The following is a 23,869-nucleotide window of genomic DNA, read 5'->3' as shown; positions in this document are numbered from 1 at the left end:
CATGTATAATATCCAAGCCATACAAGTGTATGATCCAACCTCTGGGTATATAGTATATATACCTGCCCAGTATCACCACTCACCCAACGCTGCGTTTCGCTGTGCAAGCGACCCTTGATAAAGCTTGCACAGCGAAACGCAGCGTTGGGTGAGTGGTGATACTGGGCAGGTATATATACTATATACCCAGAGGTTGGATCATACACTTGTATGGCTTGGATATTATACATGGTATTGCACTTTGCACTTTAGACTGCACTTTCAGTTTTAGCCTATGTAGATTTACTTAAATTGCTTTTCATTTATCTTGGTTGGATCATTTGTATTCATCATTTATCCACTTTTTGCTCTGTCCTACCTCTGTGGGCCAATTGATATACCATCAATGGTTTAATATATAGCAAGTATAGTATTTACTATCTTTCATTCTGCCCTGTATACCATCTGATGTATGTATTGTATGGGTTTCTGCTCCCTTTTTAATATATGTTTTTAAACAAAAAAGAAAAATTTTGTTGTTGTTTGTAATCAATAAAGTATTTTTTTGATATATGTAGAATACTGTCCAGCATTGTTCATTTATAGGTAGTGTGTATTTCTTGATGCTTATGGACATAGAACCATTGGTAGTTCAAACTTGTCGGTTGATAATACTGTCCCCCTATGCTGTGCTGTCCCCCTGTGCTCTGTCCCCATTGCTATACTGTCCTCTGCATTGCCCAGCACAAAAAAAAAAAAAAATACTCACCTAATATTGGCATGGATCAGGTCCCTCCATCTTCGGATCTTCTCCAGCTGGTCACCGCAGGGATGGATCCTCCAGCAGGGAGAGGTGACATCCAATGGCGGTGGCAGCCTGGACACATGATGTGCGCAGGGGACGCAGCCAGGATGCGGGGCGGCCTGAGCTCAGAAGATGAGCGCGGTCCGTGGAGGGATGCAGCCGGGTTGCGGGCGGCGGGGAGCCAGGTTGCGGGCGGCACGTCGCTGGGTGAGGTCCTGTGGCATGGCCAATAGCGCCCCTTAGCTGGCAGCGCCCCGTGCCCGCCTGGCACGAGAAACGGCCCTGCTTCCAGCTACTATATGTCCTGCAGGAAGTGAAACTGTCCAGAGCAGAAGCAAATCCCCATAGAAAACCTCTCCTGCTCTCGGACAGAGATATCAGCGGACGAGCGCGCCCTCTCCATACACTCAAAGCAGCACACTGAGCAAGGCGGGATTCTGTGGCGGAAATCTCTGCCGCAGAATTCCGACGATCTTGCTCAGAGTGAACTGGCCCTAATAAGATAATTTTAGGTCCAAAAAATACAAAAGTGGGACCAAAGGCATGGATAACAGGCAGTCTTGGAGCAATAGAGCAGACGTGGCACTGCCGATATCTCTCATATTTCATACAGTAAATGTATCCCAAAAAATGTCACAAAAGCATCTGACTACAATATGCAAACACAAGAGAATGTACACAATGCGTTTGGTAAGAGAAATAAAAGTGTTTTTACCGCTGTTACCTGCAGCTCCATGGTTTCCTCTTCAGCCGCAGATGCATGATATGAGAGGATCTGCAATACAGAATGAAAACGTTAAACACAATTTTAAGGCACTTGAAAAGAAAACTATTGAAAAAGGAATGTAGTAATCTATACTAAGAGATCAAATAAATACCACAACTAAGGACCAGTAAAGCTGGCATTTCATACTGTTAAAAGGGTGATTTTTTTTTTCTTTAAAATCAACTGGTGTCAGAAATATATAGACTTGTAACTTACTTCAATTTCTCCAGTCCTCCAGCACTTGTCAGCTGCAGGAAGTGGTGTATTCTTTACAGTCTGACATAGTGCTCTCTGCTGCCACCTCTGTCCATGTCCATATATATATATATATATATATTTATATTTATTTTTTTGCAGAAATCAATAGTCCAGGCTATTTTAAGACACTTTGTAATTGGGTTTATTAGGCAAATATGCCATTATCTGCGTTCTAAAAGGTTTTCCTCAGGCCCCCCCCCTCCCCCCTCTTTCATCCACTGCTCATTATCAGGAAATCTCAACTCTTTTACATCAGTCGAGCCCTGTGTAACCTATGGAGAGGGGAGGGGGGAGAAGGAAGATTAGTCGTCAGCAGAGAACAAAGGATTACACAGTGGGACCTGTGTGAAAGCCGCTATTCAGAGGTCAGAGAGGTCAGTGCTGACTTCAGAGGAGATAGCCCGGTGATGTAGCTGTAAATTAACTCTTTGTTGTCCTGTTTTGGTGCCTCATCTCTCTCCACCCCTCCTCTCTCCATAAGTGAACTATGAAGACGGGGGAGAGCATCAAACTGCTTTTTCATAATAAAAATGGAATTTTCAGCTAATAAACCAAATTACAAAGTTTCTTAAAATCACCTGTACTATTGATTTCTAAAAAAATAAATAAACGACAGTGACACTTTAATACAAAAAAAGCAAGTACTTACATGCAAAAGGAGGTGCTGTAAGCTGGAAATCACTATCTATTTTAAGCAGAGGAGCTTACTTAGGTTCCTGTACAATACATAAAGTATAGACACCTTGGGGCAGATTTATTATTACTGCGGCCAGGACGTATGCCAGAGAGAAGGCGCAGAGTCACCCCTTCTCCAGGCGTAAACCTGCCGTACCCCTCGCTTGCCTAGTGGGTGGGCAGGGGGGTTGGTGCAAGGCAGGGAGGAGGCATGGCCTCCTCCTGCACCTGATTTACACCTATATATCATGGCGGAAATCTCCACCTGCTCAGCAGCAGGTGTAGATTTCTGCACCGGACGCATGTATGGCGCAGATCGGGCTGGATTCACTATGAGGCATGTGCCTCTTAGGCCGGGTTCACACTGAGCAAAACTAGCGGAATTCCGCGCGGAGAGACGCTTTGAGAACAGCAGCACTCGCCTCCCATAGACTCACATTATGAGAGGGAGGCTAACGGCATTCCGCGGCGGACAATTCCGCTAGTTTTGCTCAGTGTGAACCCGGCCTTAGTGAATCCGGCGGAGCAGTTGGGGGTGTGGCCTAATTTAACATTTTTCTAGATAAATCACCCCCCCCCCATTGTCTAGAAAATCAGTTTATCTTGGTGCTGTACAGTACAAGTAGTTCCGTAATATACAGTAGAAAGGTGCATGCACACAAGTGGTTTACAAGTACATTGTCCATAGAATATATATATATATATATATATATATATATATATATATTTATTTTTCTGAAAAATCTTTAGACTGAATTTGCATATTTTTTTTTCAAAACTTTTTTCTTCTTTGTGTTATTCCTGCAGGGGATCCTCCTTACTGCCTAATTAAGAAGCGTTGTCCTCACTAGTGTCACACCAGACATCAGAGAAAGTAGTTTCTGCTGCAAACAGATGGGTGTCTGGAATATTTATTACAGCCAACTTTCTACTGAGCAGAGCAATGGAAGTGCAAATCCTCGAGGAGGGGTTTGAAAGCTAGTGTTTGACAATAATTATTTAATGCTTGAACAAGATGTTAGGACTGCAGTGGGGCTGCCAAGAATCAATCCCTTTATTGTGGACTCACCTCTAATGTCACCATCTGTTTGGCCATGGCTCTCTCCACAACTTCATACATCTGGGTGTTCTGGATCCCCAAACCACAGAAAATTGCAAAGGCTTCCAGAAATTGCTCATCGTTTCTGTTGAAGGCCTTGATTTTGCCAGAGTTTTCATCCACCTTGTTTACAAGTTGGCAAACACCTATGATAAATGTATCACTGGGGACATTATGCATTCAAGAACGCTGCTTTGAAAGTAAAGTTAAAAAAAAAAAAATATAGACCATGGTTTGTCAGTCAGTAAAATTAATATGTATTAGTTAATTAATCTGGCACAGTTATATATCCTGCAGCATTGGCCAAATATGCAGGGATGGATGTCAAGAACTGGAACGAGAAAAGTCCTAGTCATGATTTAGGCAAGGCTGGATCTGGAAACAGCTGTGATGAAGACTCGGGACATCCACACATTCCGTTCACGGTTCGTATATATAGACGATGTAATGCTGAGCTCCCGGCATCATGATTCATTATGATGCTTGAAGCTCCAAATCAGTTTAGATCTTAGGCCAACTGTACTGACACAGCCGCGCGGCTGTGTCAGTACTGTATTGCAAAGGTTTAAACGAATTTGGAGCTCCCGGCATCATAATGAATCATGATGCTGGAAGTTCTCTGACTCTGGTCTGTCACTCATAAATCGTGCAAACAACATAATCATGGAACATGTGAATGACCCCTCCTTTTTTTTTAACCTCAGAATATCATTCATTGATGGGGAACATGTAATGCAGTCTAGTGGAGATGAGCGAACCCCGAGCATGCTTTGGTTCGACAAACCCAAGCGTGTGGCATTTGATTACCGGTGGCAGCGGAAGTTGAATGAAGCCCTAGGAAGTCCTGGAAAACATGGATACAGCCGATGGCCACACATCATCTTTTATTGGCCATTTGATGGGCTCTTTTTGGAGAGTCGTAGTTTTCAGCCCAAATAACGAATGTTTATTTTCCCTTTTGAAATAATAGACATTATTTGGCCTTAAAGTGATGGCTGACCAAAACGACGTCCAAAAAAAGATGTTGTGTGGTCGTAGCCTAGTGCTGTATTCATGTTTTTCGGGCAGGTAAATTTACTTTGGGGCTGCATTCAATTTCTGAAGCCACCAGTAATCAAATGCTAGATGTTAGGTCTTGGATGGACCCAAGGGTGTTGAGATTGCCTCATCACTAGTGACTAGATGTTGTACATGTGTTAGCCAGATGATGTACTGATAGTCAAGACACTGAGCCTCTCTGCACCTACATTTAAAGTGTCACTGTCTTTTCTTTTTTGCAGAAATCAATAGTCCAGGCGATTTTAAGAAACTTTGAAATGGGGTTTATTAGGCAAATATGCCATTATCTGCATTCAAAAAGACTTTGCCCGGGTCCCCTCCCTCCTCCCGCCTCTCTCTCATTCACTGCTCATTATCAGGAAATATTGACTCTTTTACATCAGTCGTGCCCTGTGTAACCTATGGAGAGGTAGGGGGGTGGAGGAGGGAGATTAGTCTAGTCGCCAGCAGAGAGCAGGAAACAAAGGATTACACAGCGGGACCTGTGTGAAAGCCGTATTCAGAGGTCAGAGAGGTCAGTGCTGACTTCAGAGGAGATAGCCCGGTGATGTAGCTGTAAATTAACTCTTTGTTGTCCTGTTTTGGTGTCTTATCTCCCTCCACCCTTTTCCTCTCCATAGACAACCATGAAGACAGGGGTGAGAGCTTCAAACTGCTTTTTCATGATAAAAAATGCATTTTTAGTCTCATAAACTTAATTACAAATTTTTTTAAAATCACCTGTACTATTGATTTCTGCAAAAAAAAAAATAATTAAATGACAGTGACACTCTAAGTATTTCCTACACTGGGCTAAGAGCATGATGTGGTAGAGGACTGCGTCCCATACCACAATTTTTTATAGCACTGTTATACACCACGAGGCTTGAAGGATAATGTGGTACACCTCTCTCCAGATACACAACAGCAAAGTCAAGAGGCAGCACATTAACTAAGCATAACTTGGAATGAAGAACATACCCTAAGTACTTTTTTTGTACAGTAAAATTCTAGTTCTAGTTCGTCCCAAAGGTGTTGCGAGAGGTAGGGGATATGTACAGAGCAATACAACTCCAAACCAATCTTACCCAGCCCATGCCCCAGTCTGCTTTATGCACTGGGGCACATTAATGCTGGAACAGAATAGAGCCTTCCCCAAAACAGAAACCAATATAAGATAGGTACCTATCACTTTATTCTTCTTTCCATTCTTAATGGGCGTGCAGAGCAGACTATGGATTTGCTTGCTGTTATTCTCTTCATTTTCATTCTGTCACAAAAGTTAAATTATCAGGTTTTACTTCTCCAGAATAACACAAAATATGTAATCGACACCTCAATGTTTATTCCTTCACTAGAAAAATATAGTCACACAGTCAGAGCAGCTAAAAGAAGCAACCATCACTTTATTTAATACAGTGCAAATACACAATACATCAGAACGGCCAACCCATAAGTCTCTTTCATGTTGGTTGCAAATATTTTTAACGATTAACATTTAATTATAACGGTCCGTACACATACTGTGACTGTGTACATTTAGGCTATGTTCACACAATGTATATTTTCGTATAACTACGGCCGTTGTTGCCAATGGCAACAATGGCCGTGATTAATATAAAAATATATGTGCCGTTGCTGCCTATTGAATCCCGGCCGGAGTGTATACACATAGGGGGAGATTTATCAAAGGGTGTAAAATTTAGACTGGTGCAAACTGCCCACAGCAACCAATCACAGCTCAGCTTCCAGCTCTGGTGAAAGGAAAGTGGAGCTGTGATTGGTTGCTGTGGCCAGTTTGCACCAGTCTAAATTTTAAACCCATTGATAAATCTCCCCCACAGTATACACTCCGGCCAGGATCCCTATCGGCGCTGCAAACAACTGACATGTCAGTGCACACTGTGAAGCACTCTCCATAGTGTGCAGTGAAGAGTTCTCATGCGCGCGGGCACGGATGTGGCCGGGATGATCTTTTCAGGTCACGGAACGGCAGGTCTAATACGTTGTGTGAACATAGCCTCAGCATATACTATGGACCAATAGTGCCAGGCAGGTACACTTCAACATATCTTTTTTATTAAAAGGGGTACTCCGATAAAAAAATGTATTCTTTCAAATCAACTGGTGTCAGAAAATTATATAGATATGTAATTTACTTCAATTTAAAAGTCTCAAGCCATCCAGTACTTATCAGCTGCTGTATGCCCTACAGGAAATGGTGTTTTTCCAGTCTGACACAGTGCTCTCTGCTGACATCTCTGTCCGAGACAGGAACTGTCCAGAGAAGTAGCAAATCCCCATAGAAAACCTCTACTGGTATACAGTATCCAGCACTTTTTTTTCTTTTTAACATGGCATGTATGGGTGACGTATTTCACTGTATAGTATACAATGACGTACATCACACTTTTGCATGTGCCAACATAAATGCAAAATCAGACATGAAAAGAGCCCAATCAATAGGGCCTGGTTAGAATGATTATGGTCTAGAACTAGTCACATCCTGTATAACTACACCTTAAAAAGACTTTTTTTTTTTGTAAAGGACCGATACCAAATCATGTGGTACCATTACCATAATACCATAAGTGCAAAGAATTGTGTGTTATCAAACTAATTTTACCTATAGTACAGTGTTATTCCACTGAACCAAGTTCTGCTTATCTTATTTAACTATGAAAGTTCAAAAATCTGTCTGATTTTACCAGATCAAGAGTGCCTGTCAATGGATCAATGTATGTCTGTGGGATTTAACAAACAGTGTCAGGCTGGGTTCACACACAGTATTTTTGCTCAGTATTTTGGTCCTCATATTGCAAGCAAAACCAGGAGTGGATGGAAAACACAGAAAGGCTATGTTCACACACTGTTGAAATTTAGTGGATGGCCGTCATTTTATGACAAATAATGGCCGTTATTTCATAAAAATGGCTGATGTTTTAAAATAACGCCAATCATTTGCCATTAAATGACGGCCATCCACTAAATTTCAACAGTGTATGAACATAGCCTATCTGTGTTTTGCATCCACTCCTGGTTTTGGTTGCAATATGAGGACCAAAATACTTAGCAAAAATACTGCGTGTGAACATAGCCTTAGGGTACATTCACACATACATACAGTGCATTTATTCCTTAAAATGAATATACGGTGGTACCTTGGTTTAAGAGTTACTTGGATTGAGAGCTTTTTGCAAGAAGAGCTCACAGTTTTTCAAAATTAAGAGCATTGCTTTGGTGTAAGAGCTCCCTGTACCAGGTGGGAGGGGGATTGGGGGAGGGACATAGCCTGCATAGCGGGGTCTACAGCCCTGTTCTTTGACCAAGGAAGTCTCCCTCACCTTCCAAATCATAGCAGATCCACTTCAGGCTGGGGCTTGCATCAGGGGACAGGACTGTGGAGGTAATCTCTCCATAGCTGTAATCCCTCTCTCCCTGGTCAGAGAATGCTGCTATACTATATTCACCCTATACCCTGTTCATTCCTCCCTGCAGTCTCTATCAGCCCTTGTGTTTCACATCCTCTCCATTCCTGCTATAATCTGCCTGCACTTACACTCAGCTATACACACTGCTGTTATAATGTGCCCGCACTTACACTCAGTCATTCACATTGCTGTATAGAAAAGCTTCTGCCACTGTCCTCCTGCACAGCTCTGTGATTCTCACTTCCTCTTTGGTCCATGCTGAAAACACACGCTTCCCCATTGCTGTCATGTGACCACACCGACCTCTGACAGCAGCCCTGTTTCTCTATTCTAGCCTGTTGTACTTCGCTCCTGCATTTTAGGGATCTACAGCTCCATCCTGTATCTACAAACTGCTGCTGTTTTTTTCATTCTTATGCACTTACTATACATTATACACCACATGCTGATTGCTATACTGTACAGTAACTTGTACTATGACATATCCAGCTTTCTCAATAGTGGTAAACAGAAGAGGTTGGTGGGATTTGTCTGGCGCAACCACCCCTATTGGAACACCGGCCACGTTCCCCTGTAACTTCTCTGAATGAGGAGAACTCCTGGCACTGGTGTGAAGTCAAATTCAGGCTTTTATTTGATGCAACGCGTTTCGAGGGTGCAATCCCCTCTTCATCAGGCATAATACAGGTAACAAACAACAATCTTTTATAGTAAAACAGTAATGGATGACCCGGAAGTGCTTTCTGCTCTCTAGTGACCTCTGACATCATCATCCATCATCATCCCACATTACACTGATACTAACAAACATTTGGCTAAAAACACATATCTTTCAACCGGAGATTGAATAAAATAAAATAAAAATACACATCCTCATAAAAAGCGTTCTTTACATTTAGTGGAAATGCTTCTCTGCTGTTTTCCAGACTTATAAGATCACTATCTCTATCCCATATGGCTTTATAGTGCTGGACATAGATCATTACCAATATCAGCTGCATGAGGCAGAATGCCTAAATGGTCTAGTGGTAAGTGTCTGGCCTATGACCAATGAGCCTAACTGAAGTCATGGGTTCAAGCCCCTTGGGAGGTTAATAAATAGAATAAGAGTATAATAAATTTCATTTTACATATATCTATATTGATACTACATAGTACAAGGTAAATCCACCCTACAGTGAGTGATTATGAATTTATATTGTGTGATTGATTATAACCTTACATACATCAGATCTCTGCTACTTGGAAATCATTATAATATAGAATATAATATAAAAAGATATATAAAAAATTGTATAAAAACGGCATTTGCTAAATACCTCTATAGTATGTACTATTTGTGATCGTCGAACACTACCCATAGGTATAAGTATATGTGAATCTTCACTTGACAGACCTCAGAGTCTGTGGCTCACCTTCCAGCACAATATAAACATAGTGCTGTACTCCTGGGTTCAAATCCTCCATCCATCCAAAGTTTTCCATTAACGTGATCACTCGGTGTAAATCTAGGTCTAATAACATACAGACAATTGCCGCTGGCCAATAGTGACCATATTACTTCCAATTAAAACTAGGAATACAGCTGTATAACCTATCTTGCATACAGGCCAACATTAATTTATGGTAAACTTCATGTACTCATATACACTAGTCTACAATGAACAAAAAAAAAAAACAACACTTCCTACAACCCTCAGCAGTAAAGAGTGACTATCATCTTTGATATGGCGACCAAATAAATGCGTCTAGTGTGCACAAAAGCCCAAATCAATACAGTAGTGTAGTCCCATAGGTCTCAATATGACATGAAATACATTTGGAAGTGATGTCGAACCCCTCCCATCTGACATTCTTAATAGGGATCTGGGACCATGTTGTTCTACTGTATGTTCCTTTACTCGATTGGATCGCATGGTTGAACCGGTTGATTCAGACAATTAGTTCTGTTACTTCATTCAACCCTAAGGGCTGTAGTGTTTGCAAACGGTAGATCCAGTACATTTCTCGTTTGACCAACTGGTCAAACCGGTTACTGGCACTGGAATTAATCTGATCAATAGGGCAAACGGTCAAACCTTTGGGGTCAGAATCATGCATTTCATAGAAATGCCTAGAGACCCCATGTTTTAAAAAACCCTTTTTTACATTGAGTCTATGTCCATTGAGACGACAGTGCAAAGGTTGTGTGGTCCGACCCACGTATTGGAGTCCACACGGGCACTCCAACACGTAGATTACATAGCAAGATTTACAATTTAAGCTTTGCAGAACTATACCATCAAGCAAAGCTTAAATTGTAAATCTTGCTATGTAATCTACGTGTTGGAGTGCCCGTGTGGACTCCAATACGTGGGTCGGACCACACAACCTTTGCATTGTCGTCTCAATGGACATAGACTCAATGTAAAAAAGGGTTTTTTAAAACATGGGGTCTCTAGGCATTTCTATGAAATGCATGATTCTGACCCCAAAGGTTTGACCGTTTGCCCTATTGATCAGATTAATTCCAGTGCCAGTAACCGGTTTGACCAGTTGGTCAAACGAGAAATGTACTGGATCTACCGTTTGCAAACACTACAGCCCTTAGGGTTGAATGAAGTAACAGAACTAATTGTCTGAATCAACCGGTTCAACCATGCGATCCAATCGAGTAAAGGAACATACAGTAGAACAACATGGTCCCAGATCCCTATTAAGAATGTCAGATGGGAGGGGTTCGACATCACTTCCAAATGTATTTCATGTCATATTGAGACCTATGGGACTACACTACTGTATTGATTTGGGCTTTTGTGCACACTAGACGCATTTATTTGGTCGCCATATCAAAGATGATAGTCACTCTTTACTGCTGAGGGTTGTAGGAAGTGTTTTTTTTTTTGTGCATTGTAGACTAGTGTATATGAGTACATGAAGTTTACCATAAATTAATGTTGGCCTGTATGCAAGATAGGTTATACAGCTGTATTCCTAGTTTTAATTGGAAGTAATATGGTCACTATTGGCCAGCGGCAATTGTCTGTATGTTATTAGACCTAGATTTACACCGAGTGATCACGTTAATGGAAAACTTTGGATGGATGGAGGATTTGAACCCAGGAGTACAGCACTATGTTTATATTGTGCTGGAAGGTGAGCCACAGACTCTGAGGTCTGTCAAGTGAAGATTCACATATACTTATACCTATGGGTAGTGTTCGACGATCACAAATAGTACATACTATAGAGGTATTTAGCAAATGCCGTTTTTATACAATTTTTTATATATCTTTTTATATTATATTCTATATTATAATGATTTCCAAGTAGCAGAGATCTGATGTATGTTTTAAGGTTATAATCAATCACACAATATAAATTCATAATCACTCACTGTAGGGTGGATTTACCTTGTACTATGTAGTATCAATATAGATATATGTAAAATGAAATTTATTATACTCTTATTCTATTTATTAACCTCCCAAGGGGCTTGAACCCATGACTTCAGTTAGGCTCATTGGTCATAGGCCAGACACTTACCACTAGACCATTTAGACATTCTGCCTCATGCAGCTGATATTGGTAATGATCTATGTCCAGCACTATAAAGCCATATGGGATAGAGATAGTGATCTTATAAGTCTGGAAAACAGCAGAGAAGCATTTCCACTAAATGTAAAGAACGCTTTTTATGAGGATGTGTATTTTTATTTTATTTTATTCAATCTCCGGTTGAAAGATATGTGTTTTTAGCCAAATGTTTGTTAGTATCAGTGTAATGTGGGATGATGATGTCAGAGGTCACTAGAGAGCAGAAAGCACTTCCGGGTCATCCATTACTGTTTTACTATAAAAGATTGTTGTTTGTTACCTGTATTATGCCTGATGAAGAGGGGATTGCACCCTCGAAACGCGTTGCATCAAATAAAAGCCTGAATTTGACTTCACACCAGTGCCAGGAGTTCTCCTCATTCAGAGAAGTTACAGGGGAACGTGGCCGGTGTTCCAATAGGGTTGGTTGCGCCAGACAAATCCCACCAACCTCTTCTGTTTACCACTATTGTGACTGACACCGAGGATCCACTTTGGAGAATCGGAAGGTGGAAGGCAGCATCCCCCGTTGATCCAGAGCGCTTATTAGAGTCGTGCCTAATTGTGTACGACCCACTCAGGTGAGCGTGCATTTGCACACATATGCATGTTTCTCCAAAGTGTGTTTTGACCTGCACATGCAGCGCCGTTTGTGTGTTTTTTTCTTTGCATGTACATATCCAGCTTTCTAAATGTTTGTTTCATTTGTTTTATTCAGAATATAAAATCATTATTTTTGGGGTGTGGAACCATTTGTCTGCATTTCAATGATTTCTTATTGGAAAATATGCTTTGGTTTACAACCATGGTCCCGGAACGAATTATGCTCCTAATCCAAGGCACCACTGTATAAGCCTCTTGTAGAAAGCTATAATAATAGCTACTCCCTCCCTGCCTAAGAGTGCAAACAAAGACCAAACAAGACTAACAAACACAACAAGGGATAATCAGGCAGAAAGAGGTCAGAACCAGAGATAGCAAATACAGTACCAAGTCAGCAAGAAAGAGCAAAGTCAGAGAAAGGTAAGCCAGAGGTCAGAAGATCAATATACAAAAAGGTAAATGCTAGCCAAATCCAAACAGACCTATAGCACGCACAGTAAGGAGAGTCAGAGGTATTTTTATATGATTTCAGAGTCCTGGTCCAGGACGTGATCGGATCAAACCTCTGGCATTCAGACCACAAAGAAAACAGGCTAGTAGGAAGGAATAAGAGTGGTTAAGGGATCTGTCAATCACACCCAGGTTAACCATCTGCATCCCACAACAAGATGAGCCAAAAAAACAGACGAGTGTGGTAGAATCCAATCAACAATGCAAGAAAGGAGTAGAGCAATTTTTTATATGACATCAGAGTCCCAGTCCAGGGCGTGATTGGACCAAACCTCTGGCATTTAGACCACAAAGAAAGCAGGCTAGTAGGAAGGAATAAAAGTGGTGAAGGGATCTGTCAATCACACCCAGGTTAACCGTCTACAATGATCAGTAATAATATATACTGATGTTTTGGGATTTTTTTTTAAAGGTGTTATCCAGCGCTACAAAAACGTGGCCACTTTTCCCCCTCTCTTGTCTCCAGTTCAGGTGTGGTTTGCAATTAAGCTCCATTTACTTCAACGGAACTGAGTTTCAAATCACACCCAATCTGGAGACAATAGCAGGGGAAAAGTGGCCATGTTTTTGTAGAGCTGGATAACCCCTTTAAATGACAGAATCTTGGACATTGAAGATTCTCACTAGTAACATGACAAAGGAAACCTCCATCCGGTCCAGGGTAGAATGTGTAAGGGCTGTAAATATTTATTCAGCTTGCATAACTGACTAAAGCGGATGCTCACAGCTTGAGCAAATGCTTCAATATGAACAGAATGGAAAATTATTTTATGTTTAAACAATTAGGCAAAACTTACTTCGTCGTCATAATTTGTAAAGCTTTTTGGATTCAAGACAAGAACACTCTGCTTAAGATTAGGTTTGTCCAAAAACGTACTTTCCCCAGGAGAGCAGTAATAACTGTTGTTGTGTAAGACAGTAAATTCATTGTAAAGTAAGTGAAATAGCTGACATACATTGTCTCCAAATAACTCTCATCACTCTAGAAAGTATTCTCCAGCACAACACATGCTAACCACAAACAACAATAGCACAAAAGTGACAACTAGTTCTTACATTCGTAGTAAATGACACATTGCAATCTTTGGCATCCATTAACTTCAGGTCACATCATCTGTCTTGCTGTTAGCACTTGTAAAGCAGTTTATCACTCAAACCCTCCTCATCTCTCCACGCAGCTTCAAGCATATACTGACACGTCCTGCAGTGCCAATGTCTTTTGATCTTTTAGACCCTGAGTGATGTGTGGTCAAAATGACTAGCCGTGTCACATAGCTGTCAGACCAAATGCAGGACTATGTGGTCATCATTACCGCCCAAGTAGAATCTCCCAAAGATAGAAAAGGACTCAAGGCAACAACTTTCGTATTCTATGTGTAGAAACACACTGCTAACACAGAGGAATGATAATACAGAATTCTAAAACAAGGCATGACTCGACAGCTGACAGATCCATTTTAATAGGAGTGTGTTGTCAGAAAATGACTTCGGGTCCTATTACACGGATCAACAATGTAAACGAGCGCCGAGCTGCTAGATTGGCGCTTGTTTACTGAGCCTATTACACAGCTCGATTATCGTTCAGTAAGGGCTGCACAAACATCGTTAGCGATGTCTGTGCAGCCCTTGCCATAAATTGTTCATACATCACCTCTCCCGGTTTCCTTCTGCCTGTCAGCTTAGAGAAGCTGCAACCTGTGGTGCCAGAAACAGAGCAGAAGGCAGGAGGAGACTGGGAGTGTGGAGAGATAATATATGAACAGTTTATTTAATTGTTAGCCATCGGCCGTGCATCGCTATTACATGTAGTGATGTGTGGTGGGTGGATGAAGATTTTAGGCCTTGACCCAAAGAAACAAAGAAGTTCAGGTTCCAAGCAGCACTTAAAGGAGAAGTCAGATGAAAGTTTTTATTAAAGTATTGTATTGCCCCCTAAAAGTTATACAAATCAGCAATATGCACTTATTACGGGAAATGCTTATAAAGTGCTTTTTTCCCTGCACTTACTACTGCATCAAGGCTTCACTTCCTGGATAAAATGGTGATGTCACGACCCGACTCCCAGAGCTGTGCAGGCTGTGGCTGCTGGAGAAGATGATAGCAGAGGGATGCTCAGTGTCCCTCCAGTGCCCTGTGTCCCTCTGTGCCCCCCTACCATCATCCTCTCCAGCAGCCACAGCCCGCACAGCTCTGGGAGTCGGGTCGTGACATCACCATTTTATCCAGGGAGTGACATCACCATGTTATCCAGGAAGTGACATCACCATGTTATCCAGGAAGTGAAGCCTTGATGCAGTAGTAAGTGCAGGGAAAAAAGCACTTTATAAGCATTTCCTGTAATAAGTGTTTATTGGTAATTTGTATAACTTTTGGGGGGCAATACAATACTTTAATAAAAATTTTCGCCGGACTTCTCCTTTAATAGTTGTGGTAAGGAACCTTTCTACCATGTCTTGGGTTGCTCCTTCAGTACCTTCTTACACCAGCAAAATGTCTTCTACTGCTCTGCACAAGGTGCCTGTCAATCACCCCACTGAGCACACAGACAGGACAGAGAGATGTGACTAGTCACAGCCCAGATGACTAGTTTCCAGCTCTCTTCCTGCCTCACCCGCATAGAACATCAACTTAGATCCACCAATTGCATCAGCCTTGGTGCAGGAATAGGGATTCTTGTTGCTAATAAAAGCACCACTCCGTTTTAACGCCAATCCGGCGTCTTTATTGGTTGTAAGAGCTTGATAAAGACGCCGCTCCAGCGTTGAAACGCGTCGCTCTTTTCTACCATACATTATATTGGAATATTATATAAATAGGTGCTTTTATTAGCAACAAGAGTCCCTATTCCTATGCCAAGGCTGAAAGGTTGATGCAATTGTTGGATGTAAGTTGGTGTATTCTGGGCAATCACATCATGGCGGAGGACAAGCCGGGCTGCGATACTTCTGCTCAATACAAATGCTTCATAGAGCTGTGCCTAGTTCAGCACCTGTTTCTTGATCCACTGAAGGTACTACATTATAGTACGCCCGTTTTTTTGTATGCGTAGGACATACAGCAGCTGATAAGTGCTGAAAGAATTTTTAATAGAAGATTGCTGGAAGATTCTTTAATAGAAGTAAATTTCAAATATCTGGCACTAGTTGATTTGAAAGAAAAAAACTATTTGGTAAACAACCCTTTTAAAGAAAAGATTTATCAAACTGGTGTAAAGTGAAACTGGCTCAGTTGCCCCTAGCAACCAATCAGATTCCACCTTTCATTTTCTAAAGAGTCTGTGAGGAATGAAAGGTGGAACCTGATTGGTTGCTAGGGGCAACTGAGCCAGTTTCAATTTACACCATGTTTGATAAATCTCCCCCCATGCATCTCCTTGCTCTAATGGCCAATCTAATAGTGTCAGCAGCTTGGAGTGTGAATTTCAGACAACAAATTTACTGTAATAGACCTTTTTTATTAATACTTTGCTGATGTAGTAAATCGTAAATTTAAATTGTACTTACGCTCCATGAAAATCTTTTGTCCTTACTCACATTCGGTATGTTGAGTGCTTCCATGGTGTTTGCCACATACTGTGCATACATGTAATTGATTTTGTTTACATTATAATCTCTGTATAAAGACAGAATTAGTTAATATTAGTAATAAGAACAACACACAAAATAAAAAAAATTATGTTATTGTGCCATAAACTTTAATGCTGCATTTTCATTTTCTGTGAAAATGCTTGAGAATGCCTTAGAGCAAGGCGGATCATCTCTTGTTGGTGTGAGTAAATATTCAAGTATTGAAGGAAAGGCTGTCTCAACTTTATTTATTTATTTATTTTTAAAATAAATACAGCCCTGCCACATATGTCGCACCTCCAAATGGGTTACTGTTACTAGTAGTGTTCTCTTCAGGCTGCAAGGACATGGGGTTGCACAGCTTCTAGCAATGACCCGCTCAGTTTTTAGTCACATTCAGACCTGGATTTCTGGGTGACGGTCACCATTCACTGCAGCTGCATCCTTCAAACGCAGATGTAGTTAAGGACAATGGTGGAGTGGGACCTGATCCCCTCCGCCACCTGCCTGGAGATTGTCCTGTACCTGCGGCTGCAGGCCTGAAGTGAGGGAGAGATGGCGCCTCTATTCAGTGTGAGAGCCCGAACTAGGTGAGTATTTTTTTCTTTGTTGTTTGGGCACAGTCGGGGCATTATTAGTGAGTGGAGGCACAGTCGGGGCATTATTAGTGAGTGGAGGCACAGTCGGGGCATTATTAGTGAGTGGAGGCACAGTCGGGGCATTATTAGCGAGTGGAGGCACAGTCAGGCATTATTAAAGTGGAGGCACAGTCGGGGCATTATTAGTCAGTGGAGGCACAGTCGGGGCATTATCAGTGAGTGGAGGCACAGTCAGGGCATTATTAGTGAGTGGAGGCACAGTCGGGGCATTATTAGCGAGTGGAGGCACAGTCAGGCATTATTAAAGTGGAGGCACAGTCGGGGCATTATTAGTGAGTGGAGGCACAGTCGGGGCATTATCAGTGAGTGGAGGCACAGTCGGGGCATTATTAGTGAGTGGAGGCACAGTCGGGGCATTATCAGTGAGTGGAGGCACAGTCGGGGCATTATTAGTGAGTGGAGGCACAGTCGGGGCATTATTAGTGAGTGGAGGCACAGTCGGGGCATTATCAGTGAGTGGAGGCACAGTCGGGGCATTATCAGTGAGTGGAGGCACAGTTGGGGCATTATCAGTGAGTGGAGGCACAGTCGGGGCATTATCAGTGAGTGGAGGCACAGTCGGGACATTGTTAGTGAGGACATTATTACTGTGTTCACTATAGGCACCATACGAGCCACAGTTGGGGCAAGTCATCATGGCCATACTAGATAGAGAAGAAAAGGGGATGAGAAGAACTTCGATCAGAGAAGATGTCACTTGTGAGTCACTGAATGTAACTGTAATCACTAATATAGCTTCTATATTATACACTATGGTCGTTGTAGGGGGGGGACTTTGATTATATTATTATTTGCAGTAGCTTCAGTATAAGCAGTCATAATGTGGAGGGATTATCTGTATAAAGCTATTAATAAGTGCAGGACTATGCCATGTCAATTTTTTTATTTGGGTGCTGTCAGTGCGCGTTTGCTTCTCATTCCCCGCTCGCTGCCGCCGCTATTAGACGTATCTGCAGTGAGTGGGTAAGTGCAGGAGAGGCCGCTAGATCGTTCAGGCAGCCCATAGAGGATAGAGGCGGTCTGCTGCTGCCACTCCTAATCCACGGAGCGACGGCAGATAGCTGCTATCATTGTCGTTTGTCTTTCAACATGTTGAAAGACAAACGACAGCAACGATCAGCCGACATCGTTCATGTCGGCTGATCGTTGCCTTCTATTACACGGGATAATTATCGGCCGTGTTATAGGGCCTTAAGTGATAGCGACATATCATTACAGGGTTTCCCCGGCATATCTGGGCACTGCGTATTCTTACAGCATGGACGACCTTTCATAGAAGAATAATTACATTCGTATATGATTTCCATACAGTAAAATACTTCTCATAGTCCTATTTTTCCAGAGAAAGCAAAAGTGTCATATAGTTCATGTCATGAACTCAAAACATCTAACTTAGATCTGACATCCAGGTTCTCTTTGAAAAGGACCTCCAGGAGATTTCAGAGGCTTTACACTGTAATTGTGCTGCCCTAGATAACTCGCTTCAGCATCTGTATGTTTCTTTGCTTATCTTGCAGTTTTAACAAAACCTCTACTGAATAGTCGGAGATGTTTCTGAATAGCTAATAATTGACGGCAATTACATTGCATCAGCACAAAACCTCCATATTCCCAGTAAGTGAGCTTTTCAGACGCTGTTAATGGTATGTCTCTGCTAGAAAGACTCATACTGCTAGAAGAAGGGCTTGTATGTTTTTTTTTATTCCCCCTTAATACAAGTTTCTAATTGATTCCATTATATAGTGGTCCCTCAACTTACAATGGCCTCAGGTTACAATATTTTCAACTTACCATGGTCCTTTCTGGAGACCAAACTCAACATACAATGCTATAGACAGTCAGGATCTGCAGTAGATAAGAGTAACTAGATGATCGACTAATAAAAGTGCCCATTTTACTGGTAATACCCCAGTATTACTGAAGTTCATGCACTGGTTGTCTACTAGCGGCGCCTCTCTACAGTATAGTGTACGTGTCCTGTACTGCTGTGTGTGTCTATTATCTCCTCTACAGTACAGTGTGATACCACATGTCCTGTACTGCTGTGTGTCTAGTATCTCCTCTCTACAGTATAGTGATACTACATGTCCTGTACTGCTGTGTGTGTCTTGTATCTCCTCTCTATAGTAGTGTGATACTACATGTCCTGTACTGCTGTGTGTGTCTAGTATCTCCTCTCTACAGTATAGTTTGATACTACATGTCCTGTACTGCTGTGTGTATGGTATCTCCTCTCTACAGTACAGTGTGATACTACATGTCCTGTACTGCTGTGTGTCTGGTATCTCCTCTCTATAGTACAGTGTGATACTACATGTCCTGTACTGCTGTGTGTCTAGTATCTCCTCTCTACAGTATAGTGATACTACATGTCCTGTACTGCTGTGTGTGTCTTGTATCTCCTCTCTATAGTAGTGTGATACTACATGTCCTGTACTGCTGTGTGTGTCTAGTATCTCCTCTCTACAGTATAGTTTGATACTAAATGGCCTGTACTGCTGTGTGTATGGTATCTCCTCTCTACAGTACAGTGTGATACTACATGTCCTGTACTGCTGTGTGTCTAGTATCTCCTCTCTACAGTACAGTGTGATACTACATGTCCTGTACTGCTGTGTGAGTCTAGTATCTCCTCTCTACAGTACAGTGTGATACTACATGTCCTGTACTGCTGTGTGTCTAGTATCTCCTCTCTACAGTATAGTGTGATGTTACATGTCCTGTACTGCTGTGTGTGTCTAGTATCTCCTCTCTACAGTACAGTGTGATACTACATGTCCTGTACTGCTGTGTGTGTCTAGTATCTCCTCTCTACAGTATAGTGATACTAAATGGCCTGTACTGCTGTGTGTATGGTATCTCCTCTCTACAGTACAGTGTGATACTACATGTCCTGTACTGCTGTGTGTCTGGTATCTCCTCTCTACAGTATAGTGTGATACTACATGTCCTGTACTGCTGTGTGTGTCTAGTATCTACTCTCTACAATACAGTGTGATACTACATGCCCTGTACTGCTGTGTCTAGTATCTCCTCTCTACAGTATAGTGTGATACTAAACTTCCTGTACTGCTGTGTGTCTAGTATATTCTCTCAGTACAGTGTGATATCCCTGGTAAAGGGATGAAGGGCTAGGGGGGACTGGATGTGTATGCTGTTGAAGGGATGAGGAGCCAGGGGGGGTTGGAGGTGTATGCTGGCTAAAGGATGAGGGCCAGGGGGAATGGGGTGTATGCTGGTGAAGGGATAAGGGGCTAGGGGGGACTGGAGGTGAGTGCTAGTGAAGGGACAAGGGGCCAGGGGGGACTGGAGGTGTATGCTGGTAGAGGGATCGGGGGGTTAGGAGGTACTGGAGGTGTGTGCTGGTCAAGGGATAAAGGGCCGGGAGACTGGGGGTGTATACTGGTTAAGGGATGAGGTCCAGGAGGGACTGGAATTGTACGCTGGTGAAGGGATGAGGGGCAGATGGAGGTGTATGCTGGGATGGGGACTGGAGCTATATATTTGTGTTATTAAAACTATAAATATCGCAAAATTATGCTTTTTTTTAAGTGACACACCATCCGAGTTATGCTAGTTTTTTTGGCCGAAATTTTGATACAACAAGTTGAAAAGGTTGCCCATCACTGATCTAATAAGTTAAACAGCCAGGATCCGAGTTGATTCCATGTGTTAGAGCAGGATGTCAGCTGCATAATTCATTGACAATGTCGGCTCCTCTATTGCAGCATAATCCTGTGGCATTTTAGTATATGGATATACACCGATCTCTCTACTAATATACTATGTGCGCCTTCTGGAGCAGACTGCATCAATTCTGATGCGATTGCGCTCTGGACTAAGGGTACCTTTACACAGAGAGATTTATCTGACAGATTTTTGAAGCCAAAGCCAGGACTGCATTTGAGAAGAGGAGAAATCTCAATCTTTCCTTGACGACCTGTTCTCTGCTCATAGTCCGTTCCTGGCTTTGGCTTTAAAAATCTGCCAGATACAGTAAATCTCTCTGTGTAAAGGCACCCTAAGAGGAGACTACATGACCTCCCATGTATTTTATAGGTTTGTTTAACATGTGAAACAGGTAAATACCAGCAGGTGTCGCTGTTGCACAGATACAACATAAACCACAACATGTCAGCTGGAGTGCAAAGGTTAGTGAAATCACACACTGCATGAGGCTAGAGGTCATTTCCAACAGACAAACCAGACAGCCTTCCAAGATCATATTTCTCTTTCAAATAGCAGCTATATACTATTTATATAAGCTGGTAACAAACACAATTTAACCAAAGGGGGGAAAAAACACAAGAAACCACAGATAATTCTGATTAAAGGCAACAAAGTGGCATCTTATGTAATAAATGTTTAAAATAGAACCCTTAGCTTGAAAACTATACCTCGGTAGTAGCATCTGGATCCCAGACCGCTAGTCACTGAGTGACCCCAGGGAATGTCACTCTATTAAATAATAAGGAATTCGGCAGAGCTTTAAAAGGGATACATTTAAGTTAACCCTTTCTATGTATATCAACTCTTGTGTGTTCAAAGTTACCATGTCTCTAGGCATGCTCCCACAACAAGGGGGATAGAAAACAGGAAATATCAACTTAGTCAGACATTTCCAAGGAGAACAGCACAACAAAGAATTTTTTTTAAAAAATATATTTTGCATAATTCTTACTTTATGGGAAATGTGAGTATTTTTTGATACTATGGTACACGTTTTTCTATTTTTTTTAACTGCATTATATAGGCCTTGTATATTTTAGTACAATTTAGTTTCAATTTTGTCTTCAAGTTACCTTTTAACAGCATCTGCAGATTCTTGTAGCTCATCAGATTCCATATGAAAAACACTGGAAAAGGTATCCTGAAAAAAATAAATAAATAAATAAATAAATATATATAATCTTAATATTACTTACTTATTGCTTGCTAAATATGATAGCAGTTAAAGGGGTATTCCACTCAAACACAACATTTGATATGTTACTGCCTATGGTGAAACTAACAGTTCCTTCCATACTTGTTATTATCTATTCAGTCTCCTTCCCCCAGTTATGAGTTGCTGCTTTCTGCTGAAAACACAAAAATCTATGTATGAGTCTTTCTCTCTGTCTCCCCCTCCTCCCCACACCCTTCTGAGATGGCTGATGTAAACAAGTCCCTGGCTGGCTGTATCTGCAACTATAATGCTGGGATGGTTAGCAGATAGGGACTTACATCAGCTGTCTCAGAAGGCAGGGGGGAGAGGGGGAGACAGAGAGAAAAGCTCACACACAGATTTTTGTGTTTTTAGCAGAAAGAAGCAGCTCAGAACTGGGGGAAGGAGACTGAATAGATAATAACAATTATGGAAGGAATTGTTAAGTCTCACCCTGGGCAGCAACCTATTAAAATTAACATATTCAAATTCGGATGACAACAAGCATTTTTGGGTCTCTATATTGTACGCCTTTTATTGATTTAAAGGGATTACTCAGTATTAGAAAACCATGACTGCTATCTTTCAAAAACAGCACTGCATCTGTCCTCAGTTCTATTGAAATGAATGGAACTGAGTTGTAGTACCACACAACCTGGGGACAGGTGGGGTGGCTTTTTTTGGAGAAAGAAACCTCTTCAAACACTAGCTGTGGTGTGTGGGGAACAGGCAGGAGGACACAGTAGACCTTGAAGAGATAAGTAATATCTTTATTATCTTCTATATACAGCAAGGGCTGCACATCGCTAATGCTTGGATATGCCAAAGGAGAGCCCGTGGAGCCTCATCAAAGAGTCTCAAAACACAGGACTAGCCAGATATCTCTCCGGGAAGGACCCAGCCAAGGGGTGGCTCCTGTAAGGAAACCACCAAAACTACCATAATAAGTGGTCCTATAAGTCAATGTAATGACAAGGGAAAAACCAAGGCCAGGTATCCATCCACATACAGCTGTTTCCGGGTGTTGCCCCTCATCAGTGTGGAGCAGGATTCCAGCTACGTGGGAGCAACGGGTTCTTCTTTTGCATATTCATGTTTCCCAGGGGGCAATACACCTACGATATCACTGCATTGAGCGCTTTCACAATCAGCCGGCAGTGTTATCGTTTGGCTGCTCTCCCTAAGATCAGCAATCTGTTTCTCTTATGGCTCTACTAGGCATTGCTCCCACCTAGCCGAAATCCTGCTCCACACTGATGAGGGGCAACACCCCGAAAAAGCTGTATGTGGATGGATACCTGGCCTTGGTTTTTTTCCCTTGTCATTACATTGACTTATAGGGCCACTTATTATGGTGGTTTTGGTGGTTTCCTTACAGGAGCTACTCCTTGGCTGGGTCCTTCCCGGAGGGATATCTGGCTAGTCCTGTGTTTTGAGATTCTTTGATGAGGCTCCACGGGCTCTTCTTTTGCATATTCATGTTTCCCAGGGGGCAATGCACCTAGGATTTCAATGCATTGAGCGCTTTTACAAGCAGCCGGCAGCGTTATCGTTTGGCTGGTCTCCCTGAGATCAGCGATCTGTTTCTCACATCGCTAATGCTATAGCTTACATAGAAAGTCAGGCCGTGAAATGCTTCGAAATACTGTCGGACTTTTGTCTTCAATGTAAATGCATTGCAACATCCCTCCCAAAGTGAAGTGAATGGAGCTTAACTGCAAACCACGCCTGAACTGGAGACAAGAGTCATGTTTTTTCTGGAAGAAAGTGGCCATGTTTTTTTAAAAACCCAGATAACCCCTTTAACATACAACTAATAAACAATAACACTAATAAACAATGGTATGCTGTGACACAGTATGACATGTCTCAAGAACTGTCGCTGAAAAGGCAGAAGTTCCTTTCAATATGTGGCTTTCTGTGATCAAGGACTGAGAGCCATGACAACTTTGTTTCTCCAAGTAGTCTGTATTTAGTAAG

The 23,869-nt window shown here is 42.0% G+C and overlaps 1 protein-coding gene across 6 annotated transcripts in view; it reads right to left on the bottom strand.

Moving 5' to 3' along the window:
- The window catches only part of PDE5A (phosphodiesterase 5A), a 248,056-nt gene that overhangs the window by 33,391 nt on the left and 190,796 nt on the right, over positions 1–23,869 (bottom strand). For 5 of the 6 annotated variants that reach the window (XM_069978436.1, XM_069978432.1, XM_069978435.1 and 2 more), the window contains exons 7-11: positions 21,768–21,835; positions 16,244–16,352; positions 5,806–5,890; positions 3,553–3,728; positions 1,500–1,559 (exon numbers count right to left, since the gene is read on the bottom strand). In XM_069978436.1, coding sequence (XP_069834537.1) covers positions 1,500–1,559; positions 3,553–3,728; positions 5,806–5,890; positions 16,244–16,352; positions 21,768–21,835 — 498 coding nt within the window. The remainder of the gene's footprint in view (positions 1–1,499; positions 1,560–3,552; positions 3,729–5,805; positions 5,891–16,243; positions 16,353–21,767; positions 21,836–23,869) is intronic. The other variant, XM_069978434.1, reaches the window with a different exon arrangement.

The sequence above is a fragment of the Dendropsophus ebraccatus genome, chromosome 7 (genome assembly GCF_027789765.1).
Source record: "Dendropsophus ebraccatus isolate aDenEbr1 chromosome 7, aDenEbr1.pat, whole genome shotgun sequence".
In the NCBI taxonomy this organism is placed as follows: Eukaryota; Metazoa; Chordata; class Amphibia; order Anura; family Hylidae; genus Dendropsophus; species Dendropsophus ebraccatus.
The sequence above is the reverse complement of the archived record's forward strand: the minus strand, read 5'-3'. Positions and strand labels throughout refer to the sequence as shown.